The 22,643-nt window shown below is 35.8% G+C and overlaps 1 protein-coding gene across 8 annotated transcripts in view; it reads left to right on the top strand.

The window, feature by feature from the left end:
• The window catches only part of LOC139135979 (FYVE, RhoGEF and PH domain-containing protein 2-like), a 52,652-nt gene extending 31,856 nt beyond the window's left edge, over positions 1 to 20,796 (top strand). For all 8 annotated transcript variants that reach the window (XM_070703787.1, XM_070703785.1, XM_070703783.1 and 5 more), the window contains 15 exons: positions 2,523 to 2,639; positions 3,113 to 3,261; positions 4,599 to 4,755; positions 6,898 to 6,985; positions 8,104 to 8,154; positions 8,834 to 8,892; positions 10,022 to 10,168; positions 10,551 to 10,646; positions 11,173 to 11,277; positions 11,752 to 11,814; positions 12,110 to 12,241; positions 13,044 to 13,214; positions 14,006 to 14,209; positions 15,893 to 16,044; positions 17,078 to 20,796. In XM_070703787.1, the coding sequence (XP_070559888.1) occupies positions 2,523 to 2,639; positions 3,113 to 3,261; positions 4,599 to 4,755; positions 6,898 to 6,985; positions 8,104 to 8,154; positions 8,834 to 8,892; positions 10,022 to 10,168; positions 10,551 to 10,646; positions 11,173 to 11,277; positions 11,752 to 11,814; positions 12,110 to 12,241; positions 13,044 to 13,214; positions 14,006 to 14,209; positions 15,893 to 16,044; positions 17,078 to 17,123 (1,737 nt within the window). In that variant the 3' untranslated portion in view covers positions 17,124 to 20,796. The remainder of the gene's footprint in view (positions 1 to 2,522; positions 2,640 to 3,112; positions 3,262 to 4,598; positions 4,756 to 6,897; positions 6,986 to 8,103; positions 8,155 to 8,833; positions 8,893 to 10,021; positions 10,169 to 10,550; positions 10,647 to 11,172; positions 11,278 to 11,751; positions 11,815 to 12,109; positions 12,242 to 13,043; positions 13,215 to 14,005; positions 14,210 to 15,892; positions 16,045 to 17,077) is intronic.
• The last annotated feature ends 1,847 nt before the right edge of the window (positions 20,797 to 22,643 follow it).

The following is a 22,643-nucleotide window of genomic DNA, read 5'->3' as shown; positions in this document are numbered from 1 at the left end:
TAAAAAAGCCAGATCAATGAGTAATCGGGAAGAAATTTGCAACAAATGATTCTGATTTATATTTTGTGTGGATATTACTGTAGGGCATATGAAGATTTTCATTCAGGTACAGCAATTAAACCAGAAAACAAACCATATTAGACGTTATGATGTCCATATACATAACAAGTAAAGAATCTCATATGAATTTCATTATCATGCTGATTATAAAATCAATGTTTTTTTGATAATTAACAGTTCATTTTTCACTTAGAAAGCAATTACAACCAGGCTTTTGTAAATAGAATTCTAACTGACAATTTAAACTTGTCGAATACCCTATTTTGAGGTCGTAAACTTTGCATGAAGTATGAGTATCACCTTTCTGTTGTAAACATTTCAATCCAATACTCCTAACAATTGTGTTTTGTACTGCATTCGTTTCTTGTGGCAGTAATAACTCTTGAAAGAATGGTTGGAATGCAATGAAATCAGCCAACATATGTGAAATTAAATACTTTACAAATAAACCTCAAAAAACAAGGTCATCCAATCATGTCATAGTAGAAACTTGACGGAAAGTTGTGAAATTTATTAATTTTTCAATCTTACCGAGATGACTATGATTTAATTTATATTGACATCTTATACAGTCATAGATTTAGGTTCATATTGTAATACATATACATCTGAATGCTACAGAAAAAATTCGGTTGTTGTATGACTTTTCGTTAAATAGATATCTTTGCCACAAATTTCCTCATATTTTTAACCCTGAAATTGTCGCCATGCCAACCGAATATCCGGTTTTCCCCCTGCACTGCATTTTACCATCTACTGCAACAAAAAGATGACAAAATCTGAAAACAAGGTACTACACGGTTAGTGTTATAAAATAGCCCAGACAATAGCCTTAATGTTTTCATCTTTTTACTCTGCCATAATCGTAGGTATACGCGACATTTAATAGATCCCAACTATTAAAGGCCAAAGTAATTTAATTCTTTGTTTTGTCTGTGTGCACATACTAGGGTTTTTTCTACTGCCAATGGTTTGAATAGGATTTTACTGAGCTTTCCTGTTTACAAAATTTCACATCTTGTAGTATAACTTATGATGATCACGATGAAAGGAAGTTTCTGATGATTTTTGTATAGACACTTATGTTGTTACATGGAAATAATCAAGAAAATATAAGGTGTGTTTTGATTTTCTTGTATGTGTTTTAGTACTGCCTTCCTGCTCATGTTTCGAAACATTTGAGTGGGCGCGCTAAACAAAGAATTTGATTACTTTGGCCTTACTGCGATGTACTCATTCTTAGAACTAGTAATTAGTCCTGTGCTATGGTGTGTGTTGAAATCTTACTGCACGGATCATGTTGATAGAGAGACTGTGTACTGAATCAGATGAAAAAGGAGATGAAAATAACTGTGCAAGACTAGCAATTAACTCATCAAGGCTTTCATTACATTAAAAACAGCAAGCAAAACCTTTAACGAAAACCCGCTGTGTTTTAATAGAATTGCAATTCACTTGCAGTATATGACTGATATCTTAATTTGGACCTGAACAGATAAACACAAATAGGAGAGGGGCAACCATTAGTGCATGCATGTGCTGTTACAGTAGAATCATTTCATTGTTATGCTAGGAAAAAATAGACATCAATGAGGTGATAATAGTCCCATTACATTTTAAGACAAAGGGTTTTGAATATACAAGTCAACAACATGCACTGCTTCAAAACTTCATTGACAGCTAGTAGCTATATGTAGTATATGCTGTCTCAGTGGTTTCTATTTCAGTCTGTATGTCTGTCATAGCTCTATGGAGCTACGACTCCCAGAATTGAAATGAGACCTGACTGTCCTTGAATGAAACTGGGAGATGTTAGCTTTCCCACACAAAAAACATACATAATTTTCACAACAGCACAGAGAATATGAATAAAACAAGTGCATACAATTGCTACAAAAGGCATATAGTGGGATGGGAAACTTCTTTCCCATCAATATTATGGTTTCGTCATTACAGCATGGAGGTACCTTACCTCCATGGTACAGTTCATTTGATACAAGTGTGTTTCCCCGCAATCATAATGGTCCCAGTTACGTCGAGCTAGTACGCTTCTGGGACCGGTCCCAGTTCGCTTCTGGGACCAGTCCTAGAGGCCAACTGGGACCGGTCCCAGTTCGCTTCTGGGACCGGTCCCAGAGTGCATTTTAAGCCAACTGGGAGTCCCAGTTGGCGGTCCCAGTTGGGGGTTTGAGCTACCCTTACATACCTCGTCTGAAGTATAATGTAACATGGAAGCGTGGAAGTAATTTTGGCGTTTTTGACAAAAAATACAGTTTCGGGTATATGTAAACTCTGAATTTATTCAGATAACAACTCTTCATACATTGTTTTCTATGTTTACCAGATGGTAAACCATATGCTTCTTCTGTCAATCCACATGGTATTGAATAATGATATTTAGATTTCTGAAAAAAATCTACCTGCATACTGTATAAATTATCCAATGCCTTAATTTTTTTCAGCTTCCAATTGAGGTAGAAGACGAGGAAATGGAATTTATAGATGAGGCTCACAAGGTAGCACATGAGTTATTGATTACTGAGAAGAAGTACGTGAACAGACTTTTCTTGGTGGATCAGGTAAGAATTTCCAAAATTTGAAAATTTGAATTGCCATTCATCTTTCTGTGTCCATCTACCCATCTGGTGGTATGCATGTGAATGTCAGTCTCCTTATGTGTGTTTCCACATTCTCATGTGCCACATCCATCCCTTGCATTAGTAGAAGTCCTCTTTTGCCAAAGAGAGGTTACAGTATACCGTATGTCCCAAATACCAGTACAAGGTCAGGCAATATACATGAAGTTTAAAGCATGCTTGCTCAACAAAGTTTCATTAACTATTTGTACCTCCTATTGGTTCAAGTTGAATTGATACAACAACATACATTGGCTGTGAATTAAGTACTCCAGACATAAGTATATATTTTTGAAATTATCGAATGAACGTGAAGCTGTGATATATTTTGAGATGTCTTTAGTAAAAAAACAACCTTTTTAGAGATTTAACTTTGCCAACCGAGGCTTACCTGGTCTGACTTTGTATGTTTTTAGGTGTTCCATTTTCGCCTTGATATTGAAAACCGGGCTCGCAACTGGTTCAACCAGGAGACTGTCAAAGAAATGTTTGCAAATATCAAGTCCATCTACCAATTCCACAGAGACTTCTTGCTGCCAAAACTCGAAGAGAGATTGGAAAACTGGTAAGTGAGCAAAATATTTCCTAACCCATGTGTTCTTTGATATGCACAGATTTAAGAATACTTTATGAATGACTCAGTCACATCTCATTTTAACCCTGTCACCACTGTGGTTTGACCCAAACCATTTGTTATGAATGATGATTTTGAACCTGTATATAGCAGCTTGGGGATGAAGATTAAACACCAATCAGGAACTCTTCTTTTTTGCAAATATCCGGTTTAAGGTAGCTACATACCTTTTAGACACTTTCAGATTTTTATTTTTTTCTCAATTGAACACGTCCCAAACCCCAATAAAGTATACATTTTCTGAAAGCCCTGATATAGAGCTATCCGACCAAGCACAGTACAAGGTCATTATTTGCATAATAGTCACGTGACAAGCGTTTTGCTGAACCTTCCAAAAACCGGTTTTTCCCGCCTTATGCAAACACGCTGCAAGATTTCCGGTTGGAATTTCTTCATTGACAAGCCTTGACAATATCCTTCAAAACCGTGTCTGGGATTTTCTTTATATGCCTTTGTTTTGTTTTAATGCGCTCTTAATGGTGTTAGATGAAGTTGTTTTTCCAGGAATTTTAATTATCACGCCATATAATTTGAATGGAGCCTCCGGGAAAAAATCGCAGACACGGTTTTGAAGGATATTGTCAAGGCTTGTCAATAATGAAATTCTAACCGGAAATCTTGCAGCGTGTTTGCATAAGGCGGGAAAAACCGGTTTTTGGAAGGTTCAGCAAAACGCTTGTCACGTGACTGTTATGCAAATAATGACCGTGTACTGTACTTGGTCGGATAGCTCTATATCAGGGCTTTCAGAAAATGTATACTCTATTGGGGTTTGAGACGTGTTCAATTGAGAAAAAAATAAAAATCTGAAAGTGTCTAAAAGGTATGTAGCTACCTTAATCAGTAAGACGTTAATGATTAAGGACAGAGCACACTTTGATTCTAAAAGAGCAAGCCTTTTCTAGCCTTTTGCTGAATTAATTTTGCTGAATTAATTTTGCTGAATTCTGTTTAAGTCAGTGTCATGGCAATGTTTTACTTTCCTATATCAAAATTCATAACCATTATTTTAGTCAATTACATCTAAAGATTAACCCTTTCACCACCATGGTTTTACCCGAACCCATTGTTATCAATGGTGATCTTGGACCTGCTTATAGGGAACTGGGGGTGAACAGGTTAAACTGTACACACATAAAATTGAAGTGTCCAGTTCTTGTAAAGTTTGCTTAGTTCTTTGATACTTTGTAAGAGCAAAAATGCTTGGAAAAGAGAGTGTTTTTACCAATTACTGGACTGATTATGTGTATTTTTCTTCAATTTGACAGGAAAAGTAATCCAAAGATTGGTGACCTGATGAAATCCTTGGCGCCTTTCTTCAAACTGTACTCTGATTATGTTAAAAACTTTGACCATGCAATGGAATTGCTGAACTCGTGGATGGTGAAACAGCCTGACTTTGCAGATTTAGTTAGAGCAATACAGGTGAATGACAGTATAGTTGTTTTAAATTGCTGAACTCATGGATGGTGAAACAGCCTGACTTTGCAGATTTAGTTAGAGCAATACAGGTGAATGACAGTATAGTTGTTTTAAATTGCTGAACTCATGGATGGTGAAACAGCCTGACTTTGCAGATTTAGTTAGAGCAATACAGGTGAATGACAGTATAGTTGTTTTAAATTGCTGAACTCATGGATGGTGAAACAGCCTGACTTTGCAGATTTAGTTAGAGCAATACAGGTGAACGACAGTATAGTTGTTTTAAATTGCTGAACTCATGGATGGTGAAACAGCCTGACTTTGCAGATTTAGTTAGAGCAATACAGGTGAATGACAGTATAGTTGTTTTAAATTGCTGAACTCATGGATGGTGAAACAGCCTGACTTTGCAGATTTAGTTAGAGCAATACAGGTGAATGACAGTATAGTTGTTTTAAATTGCTGAACTCATGGATGGTGAAACAGCCTGACTTTGCAGATTTAGTTAGAGCAATACAGGTGAATGACAGTATAGTTGTTTAAATTGCTGAACTCATGGATGGTGAAACAGCCTGACTTTGCAGATTTAGTTAGAGCAATACAGGTGAATGACAGTATAGTTGTTTTAAATTGCTGAACTCATGGATGGTGAAACAGCCTGACTTTGCAGATTTAGTTAGAGCAATACAGGTGAATGACAGTATAGTTGTTTTATTATTATTATTATTATTATTATTATTATTATATCTTTATTTCGGACTTGAGCGTCCATATAATAGTCAAATAAGGCAATAGCATGAAAATTCAGTTACAAAAATAAATTATGGTTGAAAAGATAGAAAAATAGATTATATCTACAAAAATAATCTAATGGGTTTCTTTTTAAACAAACATTTAAACATAGAGTAACTTATTCCAGTGTTTTACCATCTCTGAGTTGAAATACAATGATTTACATACATTTCGTACAATTGCATTGCTACTTTTCAAAAGTCTTTGTCTCAGGCTGTTTATCTGATTTCTCAGAAGAGCATCAAAGTTGCTTATTCTGTTAGATACAAACATTAGACTCGCGCTGCTCCGTTTCTCATAACCCAATAACAGTCGTGCAGCATTATTGTAAGCAACTTTCATTCATTATTGTAAGCAACTTTCAACTTTCAGTTTTAAATTGCTGAACTCATGGATGGTGAAACAGCCTGACTTTGCAGATTTAGTTAGAGCAATACAGGTGAATGACAGTATAGTTGTTTTAAATTGCTGAACTCCTGGATGGTGAAACAGCCTGACTTTGCAGATTTAGTTAGAGCAATACAGGTGAATGACAGTATAGTTGTTTTAAATTGCTGAACTCATGGATGGTGAAACAGCCTGACTTTGCAGATTTAGTTAGAGCAATACAGTTGAATGACAGTATAGTTGTTTTAAATGTTGCGCCAAGCATATCTGCTTCAATCTACTGAGCAGTATCTCTCAAATCATGATTACTACAAACTAAAAATTTCCCCGCAGAGGGCACACTACCCAAGATGCACAAAATAACTAGTCTAATGTGTGTATAGGAAAAAATCTTAATCTTGTGATGCTAGCATCACACACATGCCTGCTTGAAGTAGGGAATCAGTCAATTCCATTGGATTACCTGATACATATATGCAAGAAAACATCCTTGAAACCTGATAAAATGCCAAGATTATTCCTTCCTACACAGAAGGACGTGCAAAAAAAAATTGCTGACTCAGTAGTTTTTGTTAGTGCTTTTGATTATGCCTCACTGCATTACAGAATTGAGTTGGATTTGTCGAAAGAGTCTCTCGAAGAAGGAATCTTATTGATGAACGTTTAACTCTTTTTACACAATTGCCTTTTATATTTGTTTGTAATTTTCAAACTATACATTTGTACACAAAGAGTTAACATTTGAGATCCAAATGTGTTACAAAGAAGATGTTTTAATTCAGGATTAAGTTACACAGTTGGTAATATTAATATCCAAAGGCACCTACAAAGGAAACATCCATATATAAAAGTGTGTATGACAATTAACATTTGTAAGAAGCAATAGAATGATACTAGCTGATGCCGTTAAGGATTTATGATGTAAAATTGACACTTCACATTTCCCAACTGTTATTTCATCACCAGATGGACCCAGCCTGTGGTAACTTGTCTCTCCCCCATCACATGCTGGAACCTGTACAAAGGATACCAAGATATGAACTACTACTGAAAGGTGTGTTATTTAGACAGAAGTTTTCACTTCATATTTATATAAAACTTATATAGACAGGTGACAAACAGTAAACTGTGAATCACGATGGGGACATTTTTCAGTTACAGAGGTCAAAATTTGTGGAGTGACTGTGGTAATAGGAACGTAGTAATTTTTATGAGAGACAGTAATAATTTGCTGGTCATTTTGAAATTACTTCCCAAAATCAACAACATAATATAGGAAGCTTCAGGATAATTTTCATTGCATGCCCTCAAATGCACACAGACTTATTAGCAGACATACATGTAACAATTGTAACACAGTTGTCTTGGAATATGGTTGCATCAATTAATTATGCAAATCCAGCAGTGCTATTATAATAGACAGGTTAAAATATCATTTGTCAATGAGTGAAATGGTGACTTTAGGGTCAATGCTCCAAAGAGTTGTTTGTGGAGATGTCTTTTGAACGGCATTCCAAAGAATTCAACTTCATGGCAGTCACGTTCAAAGAAATATTGACTTTAATAGTAGCCCTAGACCCTACAGAGTGCCAAGTCCTGTCAATAGCACCTGTTCAGCCCAGCACTAGCATGGAAGTCAATGGAAGAACACATTACATCACCAAAAACAATGGCTATACCTTTTATTTCTGTGCAATCTTACTTGATATGAAAATTCATAAGTACCAACACTGCTGTGTAAAAGAGTTGAAAAGTATCCTGGGATCAAACTCAAAGTGAGCCAGTATCACATGAGGATCGACGTTAACAGAAAAAGACAAGACTCTTTTGTTTTATTCATGACATCCCTACAGTGCGTTCCATGGGCATTTGCAAGTTTTCTCATCATACAGTTTAGGGACAAGATCAAAGTGACCACTGCACTCTTAATAGCTCTTCTGTCAAGCATGAATGTCATGACATATGAGATAATTTATCAATTACAAAAAGAATTTTCTTTTATATTAATATTGAAAAAGAAAATACAATTTTGAAATACACTGTGTGTGACAGCATCATCAGCTCTTTGAATACAGTAATGAGGAGATGCCAATAAGAAATCAGTCAAACAGGCAAAGACATATGCAAATGTTCCTGTCACTGGAACTGATTTCCCGTCTTTTTTTTTTCCAGAGTATCTGAAGTCTCTGCCAGCGGACGCAGAGGACAGAAGTGATACACAGGGTAAATATTAATTAATGAACCTAGATTAGGAAGTGACATAATGCATAGCTTGCCTGGGAAATGATGTAATTCATAGCTTGGTCTTGAAGTAAAATTATTTACTGTGTGTTGCTTAAATGCAGTGTGTGATTCAGTGTCCTAAAGGTTCTTGCAAAACCCCCATGAAGGGAATGGATACTCACAGCTCATTCAGGGACCATGCATTTCAGATGCTGAAATACATTAAATGTTGATTTCAAGGACAAAATATTTCAAGGACTGCTTGAAATTCGTTGCTGTCATAATGAATGCTTACTTAACGCAACATTACTTCCTAAGGAAAGGAAGTGCTATTTACTTCCTGAAAAACTATACTGTAACATTGTTTTCCAATGTAAATAAGTATCCAATTTATTAGTGTGTTACCCATCTATTTTTCAGTATTTTAGCTAGCTACATTTGATAAACTTTATATCAAAATTACAAGTTACGAGAACTACATTACATTTTTTGTTACCATTTAAACATGCATCATCTTGCTGTTTTGATTCCTTGATTCGTAATTCAGTTCCGTAACTTATTTATCCTGAGGAAGTGACTGTATCCTGTTTCAAGGTGTTAGGATCGGATATCAATCAAGTCTCATTTCTGACTGAAAGCAGATTCTGCAGCTTGATATTCCCTTGTTGTTTTCTTTCAGGTGCACTAGATCTCATCTCTACTGCCACTCTGAGTTCCATGGAAGCCATGAAGAAAATTGTAAGTCAGATTTAATTGAATGTTGTACATTTTGAGCATTGCTTAGTTCAGCATTGTAAAAGAACTTGTGCATGTATGGGCGGCAAAGTTTTGAAGGAGACGGGACAAAATATTATTGATATTCCTTTGATGAACAGTTTCATCACTCAGTCAGTTTTGTTTTTAACATCATACTTCGGTATTTGGGTATACACCAGTTACTTTTGTTAACTCGTTTTTCCATTCTCCCATAAATACTGTGTTAAAATTACAAGACTGAACTTCATGAAAGAGATAAGATTGCTCAACTTTACCCATGACATTGATGTAAAACAATGCAATTGGTCAACTTTACCCATGACATTGATGTAAAACAATGCAATTTTAAGAAAATTGAAGTAATCTTTCTTTCAAATGTTGAGATGTTGTCAGCTGTTATGTCCTAACAGATCATGTGCAGTGATTGCTGGATTTCTGAACGGTTAGGTAGAGTGTCAGAAAGGGGAATGTTGGATTAGGAATTGTACATAGGGCTTGGTAAAATACACACAACCCTTCCCACTCGAAGCCGCCAAGTTTGAATAGTCACAAAGGTATCACAATTACCATAGGTAGAAATCCTTATGGAAACCTTATTCTCAAACTGAACAGAGTTTTAACCTTTTCTATGCCATGGTTTAGTTCACTTGTATCGTTTTCTGTCAGTAAGGTAGTGCATGTCTTGCAAGTGCAAGACTTAAACTGTTGCTTAAACTTTCATCAATGAAACATTCAACCATACTCTTACCAAATTAAGAATAAAAATTAACGGTCACTGTGCAAAGTTTGGTACCGGAGAAACAAATTACCTGACATTTACTGCTATACCCAGAGTGAATTCTATGGAGAAAAATACAATTTTCGATTTTTGGAAAAATAAGTGTGTGAAACTTTTTCTTATTCCAAAAGCTTGAAAATGAACCTTACAATTGGTAGATCACAAAAAGTTTGTCAAAAGTTGAGAGTGCAAATATTTGTCTCTAACGCTAATTTTTCCTTAAGTTTGATTACTACACATTACTATGAATAAAAGAACCAAGTTATTGTGTTTACAAAACTGAGATATCTTTGATACACAGTTGGTGTATGATTGTTTTTTTCTTGTCTTCAGGAAACATTCAAGAGTCTGCTGGAGTTACTGTCTAATATTGAAGGTTCCAAAGATATAATTGTACCGGGGAGGGAGTTACTCAAGGAGGGTAAAATTATCAAGAGGTCTGCCAGGAGAGGGGAGGCACAGTATAGGTATCTCTTCTTGGTATGTAAACCTTGTCTTGGTTTGTTTTCAATTTTTCCTTTTGTAAAGTTTTGAAAACAAAGTTCACATCAGAGTCAAGCAAAGCAGCTCGATCCACATGCACATCTCTGCCATCACTTGCAGACTTCATATTTGGATGGATGTGAGCTGTGGTCTTTAGATGATTTCTCAAAACATGATACATCATTCAAGCACACATCAAGTTATTTTGTAATTTAGTGTCTATCAGTACTTGGAGTTGTATATTTCAAAAAAAGGATACTTGAATCCAATCATTGTCTTTTTCTCATTTTGATAACAATAAAATAAAGTGTTTAAGTGGGTAGCCTGAACCAGAGTTTGAATTTGGTATATTAATGAATTTATATACATTGCCTTCCAGTTTAATGATATTCTTCTGTGCTGCAGTATTCACAAGAAATTAGTAACAACAGGAAAATACAAAGTTAGAGCTAAACTAGATGTAGAAGGTATGAAGGTAAGTTACCAAACTCATTTGAAGAAGTTTTTGTAATCACTTGTTCAACAGCTTTATAATACGTCCATTTCATACTCAATTGTACCTAACTCTATTGGACAATTCAAGTTATATCTTTGAGTGCCAAAGTCAATGTTTGTCACCTTTGTAAAAGATAACATATAAAACATAACAATTTTTTTGCCCATCCAGACAATATTTTTTTGGACTTTTCCCAAGATTTTGATCAAAAATTTAAGCCAATGAAAACTGTTGTCCATTTGCTCCAAAGTTATCAAAAAAATACAGAAAAATTTATAAAATTTTGTAAATGTTATACTAAAATTTTGGTGGATAAAATTACAGCATTCAACAAATTAAACATCGCCTTGGTTTCTTCCCTTCCTTTGTTATATTTACATACCTTAGCAACTCTTTGATTCTCATGGTCAACTTTTCAAGGCTTTGTGATCGGCTTCTCATATTTCTTGAATCATTGTAGCTCTAGACTGAATTTGGAAATTCCTCATTTTTCCGTCCCATCCAGGTAGTCAATGTTAGCAATGAGAAAGGTACATTCCGCGTAAGTAGCAGACAGAAAGTCATGGAATTTCAAGCAAGTTCTGATGAACAGAGAATTGAATGGGTGGATGTAAGTAACCCTGTCATGTCATGTCCTAGTCTGTAATGAAAGCCCCAGTGTCATCAGTCAGATGGCCTTACATTTCAATGAAATCAAAAGCTATATAAGAGAAAAAGATGAATGCTAGACATTATATATATTTCTGTGAAGTTCTCATTCTAGGATTTATTTTGCAAAAAATGCATGTTCAGATATACAAAAATCTTACACTTTGAAAGAGAGGACCAGTACTTTTGAAATGTGCTTCAAAGTTGACTGCAAACTTATCTAAAGTTTTTTACTGACAAACTACTATTTCTACATTCCTAGAAAAAAGGTGAACAACAGAAGATGAGATTTCTCACCAGAAAATAATATTTATAGTTTGTTGTAAGTTTCCAATTTCTGAAATGCTGCATTTTACAAATGAATTGTTCATGGCACTTTTCACAAACTTTACCAGTGATTTACATGTGTTTTTTGATGTTTTATGGATTCTGACAGGCAATAAATGACACCATCACAGAGTTGCAAAAGAAGCAGGAAAACTTTGTAATGCCAGATGAGGTAAGAGAATGAATAATATAAATACATTGTTTAATAAACAGGCAAATCATTTTATCTCACTAAAATACTCATATGAGTTCAGAGTTCTCCACAAGGAGATTTTTAGGATTGGACCGTCCATCAGTTTTGTTGAATTCTTTTCATATGTTAATAGCCATACAATAGAACACATTTTCACAACAAAAGAATATTCAAATTTGTTCATTGTTATGCAAATATATTTCCCCAACCTGTGGAGAATACTGGAGTTGAAAAACTGTCCAGAATTTCATTCATGTAAGTGTACTTCTTTCAGAACAACCGGGACATTCTTGGAAAGAGAGCACCAAAATGGGTGAGAGATGACTTTACATCACAGTGCCAGAGATGTGCGGCAGAGTTTCATCCAATCAAGAGAAGACGTCATCACTGTAGAGCTTGTGGTCTGGTAAATAGAGAGGCGCTTTGTATGCCTTATTAGTTGCATTTCATTTGATTTCAACATCAGCATTTGCAAGCACGTTGAATACATGTGCCCAGTTTGCAACAGAGGAGGCTACTCTAACAGATAAAAGACAGCTTGCAGCTTCCAGGAAAAACATTTTCATTGTAACCCTTTCAGCACAATGGTTTTGCCCAAATCCATTGTTATCAATGGTGATTGTAGACCCAGTTACAGTGAATTAAGGTGGGATGGGGTTGGGATGAATGGGTTAACTCTTGAAGAGCTTGATCGCCAGACTTTTGGTACATCTCCATAGCGTGAACTGTAGAATGGGTGAACTTTTAGTGACATTAGGTTGAGAGCAGTCACTTCTGTTTTAAGTTCCGGTCTCAGGTTTTGTACATTGGGTATTTTTGGTTTGATTGGCCACGTATGAGAGACCAGATTAGTCCATTGATTATTATTTTCTTCCATTTCTGTCATAAAACTATATACAAGTCCCAATTAGATATAAAAAGATGTCAATCTCTGTTTTCTAGACCTGCAAGTTCCACTGCCAGAATAAAGCTCTAACATTTGGGTTGAATAACAAATAAGCTGCACGTCTATGATAACAATGTTAAAACTCAATCAGTCTTATATTACTGTTTGAATGGTATGACAATCAGAGATTGATTGCAGTAACTGTTGCAGTGATTGTCACTTAACAATCTTGTGTCTCTATTTATCAATAACACTTTTTAAATGCCTTTAGTTATTTGTTTTACTCAAACAAGCCATTCCTTCTGTGTCTTTGATCCCACAGGTTGTGTGTGACAAGTGTTCCAGCAACCGTGTGAGGATGGAGTATGATGACAGACAGAAACTACACCGAGTGTGCAAAGAGTGCTACAGGCTTTTAGAGTTGCAGGGTCAGGGATTGCAGAGGAGTAAATCTGAAGATAATATTTTCACTAAAACTGAGACCGAGAATCAGGTATGCCTGCATTGAGGAGTTGATAGTCAATATCCTGTCTTTGAATGTGTAGTCTTAGAGACACACTGTGATAAAGAAATCCGTGTAAAAATGTTATACCCAGTATTTCTACAGTGGTTTGTGTTGAACCGTTGGCAATACATGAACTAGACATACTGTGGAAATTTAGGAGTTGCCGACACTGGCAGATCTAACTAAATTGTCTATCAGTCAAACACAGAAAGAAGGTTGAAAAATTGTCCAAAAGGAGGTCAGACATGGTCAAAACAACACCACGACTAGATCTGTACAAATCAGGCATGTAAATGATGTATTCATGACAGTTAGCTGGATAATATGGATGTGTGGTGTTGTTCTGACATCCTTCCAGACAATGTGTCAACTTTCACAGAGGTGACTTCTTTCTTCTTCACTGAGATGACTGTCTAGATGATAATTACGCCTGATAGCATAGGCAACGCCTCAATTTAGACTGTATTTCTAGTTCCCACATTGCCAACGGTTCTATGCAAACAACCGAACAACAAACAAGAATAAGAAAATCAAATTTATGATGCTGTCTAGTTAAGGGCTGTTAACAAAATTTTACCACATGTCTTGTGTGATCGTCTCATGACTTGTGACCATTGGCAAGTTGCAAAATTTTATTATACATCAATCGTGTGTGTGTACTTCTTGTGATGGCATTGAAATGAGTATTGTTCCTCGTGACAATGTCAATCATACTGATTGAGTACACAGTGCTGATGTTTGAAGTTTTTGATAGTCTTTCTCTGTGTGGATTCTTTCAGAAAGAGACTACAGATACAGAGACCAGAATCACCAAATCAGAAGATGAAGCTGATGCAGAGGATGATGATGAAGAGGAGGAAATTGACTATTCAAATTTTCTTCATCAACAGACAACAGACAAACTTCACGTCGGTAAAAAAATTTGGTCGAGGAGATGGCTTGTTATTTCCAACCAAGCCCTTCACTTCTACAAGGCTCAACAGGTGTGCAGAACTTTTCCAAGTTATTATCGGTCGCTAGTTTTTGGTGAAGATACAGTGTTTACCCAGACATGACCTGTTCCTTGAATCATGTTTGACCTAAAAAGAAATAAGATTGTCTATTCATCATGAATGTCATTGCGTAATCTCATGAAACAATAATGTTGACAGGAATAGCTGAGGAAAAGAATTAACTTTATATTTGTTTACATTCATAGTATATTTGTCAAGCAACAAGAATAGCCCCCACACTGCCTGCATCCATCAATAGTTTTTAACAAGTATTTATGAGGATTAAACTGAAAACCTCCAGAAGTCTTGCCAACCAATACTAATGGAATCAAGACAGGCATGTTCTCACAAAACCCACACCCATCCATCTATCCAGACATACTTCTTTATAACATGGTGACACCTATGACACACTGACTTTCTGCATTAGAAAAAGTGTAATTACTTTTGAATATACATGACTGTATTTGGCAGTTGTATAACTGTTTCTATTGTTAAAATATAGCCATATTGTCCCTTAGCCTATTTCATTCATGCCTAGAGAAAGCCTCTCATATTTTGTATCATTAGATTATTCTGATCAGACAAGAGCTCACACCAGCTTTGGTAAAATAGTAATATACCTTCCTTCCCCCTCTCTCCATCACCCAATGAGCAAATAAGGTAAATGTGTCTGAACTCAGGGCACTTTGATAACAGAGAAAATTCACACCTCATCTGCTGAGCTTTCACTGGCATAACCATACGGCATAACGTGTACACCCAATCCCGATTTACTGTGTTCAGTCCCAGATTCTGAATTTTTATAAAGCCCTCAGGTGGGAGTTTTTGCTACATTCAGCATAGTATACCCAAATCTTGTGCTGTAGTGAAATACTTCCAATTTTTTATGTTCATTTACAGCTGGTGGAGTGGTGTGCTTTTTTTTATATATATTAAACATTTTATGACTTTATTTTACATAATGTTGTGAAGAAGAAAGTGCAATGTGTCCAATGGAAGCTTTCCTTATTATTAAACATGCACGAGCGATGTCAACTTTGAAATTGACAAAATAAAACTGAAGTGATGAGGAAGGGGTTTTTGCACAGATAGGGTCATGATGAAGTCTTTGCACTCAACGAGGTAATATAAATGCAGGGCAAATAAATGAAAACAAAACTGTAGCTGGTATAAATGTCATATTCCTTATAAGAGTAGTGTGCTTATGAATCAGACTTTTTGTTGAGCGCCACCAGCGACAGGTTTTTTAATGTCCTTTGTTTTTATTGCACTGAAAATATTTTTTAAGGCACTATCTAAAACATTTTAAGACTACCATAACAGATACTTTCTTATACGAGTAAACATTGTCATGCAATCCATTAAAGAACATAGTTACCTACAGGAGAAAATCACTGGCGATTAGAGGGTCTAGGATATTTCATTATCATCTTGTACAGCTTTCTTCCAAAGGTTTGTCAGATCAATGAACAGCTGCACTCACCTTCAATTATACAGTGTACTCTGTCAAGATTACATTTTTCTATACAGGCACTAGGCATAACGTTTTATGGTACAGAGGTTTTAGCTATCGCAATCAAAAGGTCCAGACACTGCATACAAGTGGTATCACTTTTACACACATTTTGTTTATATTTACTTTTAAGTTTTCTCATCCATCTGTTTTCACAGGACATAAATCCATTCCTGTCATTGCCACTGAGCTGTTACAAAGCACTTGAGTTGACAGAGGACGATGGCATTGAGAGACAACACTGCTTCAAAGTCACCTTCAAGAAAACATTATATTACCTATCTGCTGACAGCCAAGAATTAAAGTTTGAGTAAGTCTTTATGGCTCTTGTTTAAGAGTATTTGCAGAGCATACTGTAAATATACTCATTATTGTATAAAGTACTCTAAAGAACATATGTGATCTTGAGTTATATACCCTCAGCAGTTGAAAGATAGATGCTGTCATAACTGGTGAGACGCAAATTTATTGCACAGACTGGTTTTGAAAATTTCAAGTGTTTGTTGATGCTTTGATGAATTGAAGTTTTAACAGTTTTACATGAAAATCTGGTAGGCGACAACATTTTGAAGAAAACTTATTATAATTATTGGTCAATAAATCATTATAAATTTGAAAATCTACAGTCAGTAGTTGTTTGAGACTCATGAGATAAAAGCAAGACATATTAAATCATAACTGTGTTCTCGCAGGCACAGTACCATGGTAGTTGTTGCTACATTTACTCAATATCAATACAGTACCGGTATATGTGCAAACATTTCTTTACAATCATAAAAATAAGGGAGTTGATGTTGAAGAGAATTAAACTGTCTATGGATTTGTGATATCCAGTGACTACAATATACACTGTAGTTGCAGTGTTACCATTGCAGTGTTCCAGTGTCTTGCTACAGTAATATTGTGTCGTTCCTAGTTTTATAATGCAAGTCTCAGCTGCAGTGTTACAATGCCATGCTGCTGCAGCATTACAGTGTCATTCTCAGTTCTACAATGCTTGTATCTGACTACACTGTCATGTTTGCTGCACAACAGAGATCATCTTGGTTCTGTAATGCTTGTATCAGCTGCGGTGTGTGCTATGGTGCAGCATTACAGTGCCATTCTTAGTTCTATAACACATGTATCTGACGACAGTATAATGTTGCTGTGTCACAGTGTCTATCTCGTTCTATAATGCTTGTATCAACTGCAGTGTTACAGTGCCATGCTGCAGCAGTACAGTGCTGTTTTCAGCTCTATAGGGCATGTATCAGATGCAGTGCTATGACATCAGTGAGACAACATTCAATTCTGATAAAATAGATCACCCAACAAGACTCATCTCTCCCATTTCTTTGCAGGTGGATGGAAATGATCAAAAAATACAGCAAACCTTCTGGCAGCTGATTACAGTAACAACAGATATTGATGTGACTGCCATTTTCTTGGTCAACCACAATGCCTGCTGACCCAACCATACTGGCAATGACTCTTACAATTTCCAAGTTTTGTTTCTCCTCAAAATAAGTATGCAAGGAACAAAGAGATGATCTTCCAGTCAAACTGGACCTGAAATGATAGTGTTTAGGGATAACTCATAAACAAGTGAAAAGTATTTTGCTTAAGTGTTGAGTATATTTATTTGGATGTTTTCCTAACCCACTTGTGTTATGCAGATTTTTCATGTCTAGCTAAGTGTGTTATGTCAACTCCCTCACAATCAGATTTCAAGATTGTATCACAGACCACGGTCCCTCCACAAGTTTGTGGAGGGACCGTGCACAGACTCAGCTTTTTCCGATCAATGACATTGCAGAATGTCCAAGATGCTAGATTTGTAACGCCAGCTCACAATTCCACAACTCAATCACTGCAGTGAAAAAGTAATTCTGTTCATTTTTGACGTTAACACTTTCACTGCGTAATTAATTTTTATACGTGCATTCCTGTGCGTAGTTTTCTATGGATATATGGCCTTATAAATATTGATTTACATGCATGACCTGTATCTTTGTAACTATACGAGCATTCGGGACAATTTTTTCAGTGAGTATTGCAATATGACAGAGCATCATAAAAATGAACAAAAGGTCACGTGACTCATCTGGAAGGTCACATGATAATGGCGGCCATATTGGATTTTTTTTAAAAATTAAAAAATGTTGCATTTTTGTTATTTCAATATATAAATGGTTTTTTTTTTTCAACTTAACACTTAAAAAATTTCTACTTACATTATATTAACTCAAATTAAGCAGGGGGAACACATACTTTAAAACGTATTCAACATAAATGAGGTAAATATGCATATTTATTACAAGTTCATCTTCGAACAACAGGTATTATCTGACATTCAAAAGAGAGATATATTATATATATGCTTATATACTTGTAGCTAGTCCGATGTGTAATTGTCACTGATAGATTGATGTCGTACAACAGCCACAGGATACCCCATCAATATTTGTGACGTCGGTCACCAACCCTTTGTAGCACTTTTCTCTCAGCATGCTCAGGTGGCCTACCTTTCTGTTTTGCTTGCAATATCTGTCTTTGCTCAACTGGTTCGGGAACATATTCAAGTTCGGTATTAGAGTTGTAATTTAAAATTTGACTTCCGCTATCTCCGACGAGTTCAGTTTCACGATCAGTGACAATTCCACTATCACTGTCAAGAAAAACATGCTCAAGGGCTTAGTTAGTGTTAAACTGTGCCCGCGTCGCCATTTTTAAATACCCCCTGACAGAAAAATAACAACTGATCACACGATCCTTACAAATTACGGTGGAGAAATGACCGAGTATGGCGGCATTTGTTTACAAATTTGGCGCGCATGCTCATTTAGGTTTGACCTCTACCTCGTACGCTACACTAGGCTTGAGGAAATAGTCAACAAACATGATGTAGATCAGACAAAGCCAACGTATATCGAACGCATATAAACGCGTACGTTCTTGGCGCGTTTACGCGCCTCCCGCAGTCTGGCCGTTGGCGCAGAATGCGCCCTCCCGCGGTGAAAGTGTTAAGATGAACGGTAGTTATGTAATAATTAGTGTTAAAGTACAGCATTATTTGTGTCGCACTGTTTCTGTGTAACACTGAGTTGTAAAACATTTGTTATTTACCCTGTTACCTCAATTTCTCCTCTACCAATGCCCGCAGCTACATGATCAAATATCTACAATTTTGAAATTTCAGTAATTTTTTACCATATGCATAACATTCTGTGTATGTAATGATGATGATAAAGTGATCATTAATCATTAAGAGGAACCACAGAGATGTAGATAACTTTTTGTATCATGATGGGGTAAGATTAAGATTTTAAATCTGACAATGTATACAGATTTAAACCTGTCAAATTTTTATTTCATAACAGAGTGAGAAAACAGGCATACATAAGTTTCAAAGATATAAAGTACTGCACCTTGTGATGTTTTTTAAATACATCATGTACATTCATTGAATCATTCCTTGCATGGAAATTCAGGTTATAGTCAGCTTTATGAGATTTTGATTTGATTTTGATGTAATTTAATTTTGATTTGATTTTGATTTGATCTATTATTATGGAGGACTTCTGATAGATATGGCACAACTGTATGATAATTGTGATGCTTTTGCCAGCAGTACAGAAGAAACAAATGTAAATATGCAAAACACATCATTGTTAACTTTTTAACACAGCAAGGTTCTTCAAGTTCACTGCATTTCAATTTTATGTCAACAAATCCTTCCATGTACAAAGTTTTTTTCCCTCTATAGGAGTGAGAGTCCAGCATTTTATAGCATGTGAATAGTTTGTCTCTAAATATGTATTCTCCTCATCATGTCAGAAATGTACATCATGCGTTTGCTGACAGAAACCAAATTACATCTGATCAGATTTCGATATGTACTATTACTAGAGTGCTCATTTGAAAAACATTTTGAATGTAATCAGCATCCTTGAAATATTTAGGCAGTACTGTCCATAACGTATTCAAAGCATGGTTACTTTTGACATGGCTTGAAGTTTGCTACTGACATGCAATAGTCTGTCACTGATATGTAGGATGTGAAGAAATCATTGTCAACAAAACCATGTAGTATGTAGTTGACTTTCTTTAAGGACAAGTCAATCAAACTCTTGCAAAACTACATCTTTCAGTCTGCATAGCACATTGTGTAAGCATAGTCAATTGTGTGCCTAAACTAAGATTTAGTACAACAAGTTTAGCTAATGAAATCATATGGTCTGAGACCACCAATTTGTAAAAAGACCAGTGAATCTTCTTGTGCATTTCCATTCTTCCATTGTGTTAGCATAGTCAATTACGTGTCTAAAGTTTGAAATTTTATGGTCGTAGACCACCAGTATTTTAAGAGACCAGTGAATCTTAATTTCCTTTTCCATTCTTCCATTTGACCAGTTAATGCACCTATTTGATACGGAATGTAAGCAGGACCAGTAACACCACAGATGTCCAAAGATCCATTGGATTCCATGGATACTGGTCCAGAGATCCCTGGGCTTCCATTAAGTCATATACAATAAACCAACTTCCAGAACCTGACTGTGCCTCTGGCAAGTGAAGCCATACAGTGTGACATACAATACATGTCTTGAGTAACCTCCCAGGTTAAACATTCATGTAAAATAACATTCAGTGAGAAAATGGATATCGCCGAACTCCGGCATTTACCAACACAAAGTCATGAGCTGAGCTCAGAATGGTGTTGAAATTGTCTTTATTGCAGAGAAAATGATGAAGGATTTAGTATGACTTCAGTGAGGCAGAGCCTATAACATTTAGCTGATCTAGAGTTAGTCGTCAACCAAATATGTATTGGTTGCTGTCCAGATGAAATGCTGATTGGTTTTCAGAGAAGTACCACGAGCAGAATTTATGTCTTTTTGGGTTTTTTCCAGAGATACTCTTACAAAAACTGTCATTCTATATCATGCGCAAAACTTAAGTGCATTTCTTTTGTAATCTATGCGTTTATTCTTTTCCTTTAAAGTGACATTTTCTCATATGGAAGTACATGTATTTGTTATGAGTTTTATTAAACAGTGCTCACTTACTTCCTCATGGATTTTGTTGTACTGTGGTTGGATCTATTATGTTTATGTGTACCATGGTCATTTTCAATAACAAGGCCATTTGCTCTCCATGGCAGATAAACAGACAGCAGGGGAATTATTTTAAACACATTTGTAAGTAATGTATTTGGTCATACACCCTTCCAATATTGAGATCACTTCACAACAGAGCACAGAACACAACATAGCAAACACTGTCTGTTCATGTTTATAATCACACTCCAAGTAATATGGTGAATACACTTACCCTATTAATCTCCTTTTGAAAGGTGAAAGAAATAAGAAAAAAAATTTGTTGATATTGTGGTGTGGTTATTCAAGTGTTGTTTCAAATGGTCAGTGGCTTTCACTAATTCTGTTTTCAATGTCAATAACAGTGTGTTGTCCTACTCCCCAAAGCATGTACAGATACAGAGCATTCAGCTTGTCAACTAAGCCTGTATGTGTACAGCCTGCATTGTTATTGTTAACATGTTAAATCTTGTAGGGACAAGAATTGAAATGTAAACAATAACAGTGCATTTAGTATGTAAAGGAATTGTGCTGACAAGTGAAATAATTGGTGTTTCAATATTCTTAGGGGAGTAGAAAAAGAAACTGCAGTTGACATACAAAAAACAATAGTGGAAAAAATCAAAAGGGGGGGCCTTGAAAATTTGGGGGCAGTAGAGGGGGGGGGGACTTGAAAATTTTGGTCTGCCGAAAGGGTTGACCTTAAAAATTTTTTGGTTTCCTTTTTTACAATTGATTTGTTTCACTATTTTTGTTTTCGATGTCAACAACAGTTTGTTGTTCTGCTCCCCAAAGCATGTTGAGATACACAGCACTGATAAGGTTTGGTGGGTAATTCAATGAAATACATTAACATTTTAATGCCATTCCATTGTTCTAATGTTAGTAATAATTAAACAAGAGAACTATTTTGTTGCATTTCATTACTTTTGTTTCAAAAAAATTATAAAATATGTATGATTTTTTTTAAAAACAAACAGGGAGGCCAAATATCGGCGCAGAAGCTGTAACTGTTGATAATTTTTAGCTCATATTTGGTATGTATATAAATACCAAAAAGAGCTTATATGGTGAGTCGGTGGCGTCTGTATGTATATATGTATGTGGTATGCATGTTTCAATATTTCTATGCAGTATATCCAATAGTTTCTTGCTGTCTCCCTACAGCATGCTGAAACACAATATTCAGTTTGTCGACTAAAGCCTGCATATGTGAATATTGAGTGAAAGTTATTTGTCAATGATACAAATGAAGGGTACATACTCACAGGCTGTGTTTGCAAGCCGAATACTGGACAGTTCAACATGCTGTTGGAAGCAGAGCAAGAATGTAGTTGTATAAAGTGAACATAATTATTGTAAAAATAATCAAAGTTAATACAGCTACTGCCCCGCTAGTGCCTACGGGCAGTGCCATTGTCATTGCATACTGGCAGTGTACAGAGACAGCTCTGACTATGAAGAAGAGTTCTGGTCATGTGACGCTCATGATAGTGAAACATTCTTGTACACAAGATCAGGCCAGAGAGCAACACATAGAAGACCAGGAGACTTGAAAGTTATCGAGAGTTCTAAATGCTGGCATATGGGATTAATCAAATATGAAAGAAAAACGATGGGGTCGCCATGTTTGGTTTTCTGAATTTTCACACTCTCACTGTAAAATAACAAAAGTAAAACTTAGTACAGTAGAGACTCTAATTTAAACAAAAAAATGTGTGACTAGATGGAATTATTTCAATTTTACCAAATTTTCTATCATTACACCCAAATTTTCAGAGATTAAAATGTGTATTTGACCGAATATTTTAACCTTCCAGTATTGTCA

The sequence above is a fragment of the Ptychodera flava genome, chromosome 6 (assembly GCF_041260155.1).
Source record: "Ptychodera flava strain L36383 chromosome 6, AS_Pfla_20210202, whole genome shotgun sequence".
NCBI classification, from domain to species: domain Eukaryota; kingdom Metazoa; phylum Hemichordata; class Enteropneusta; family Ptychoderidae; genus Ptychodera; species Ptychodera flava.
This window is presented reverse-complemented; position numbering and strand designations above follow the sequence as displayed.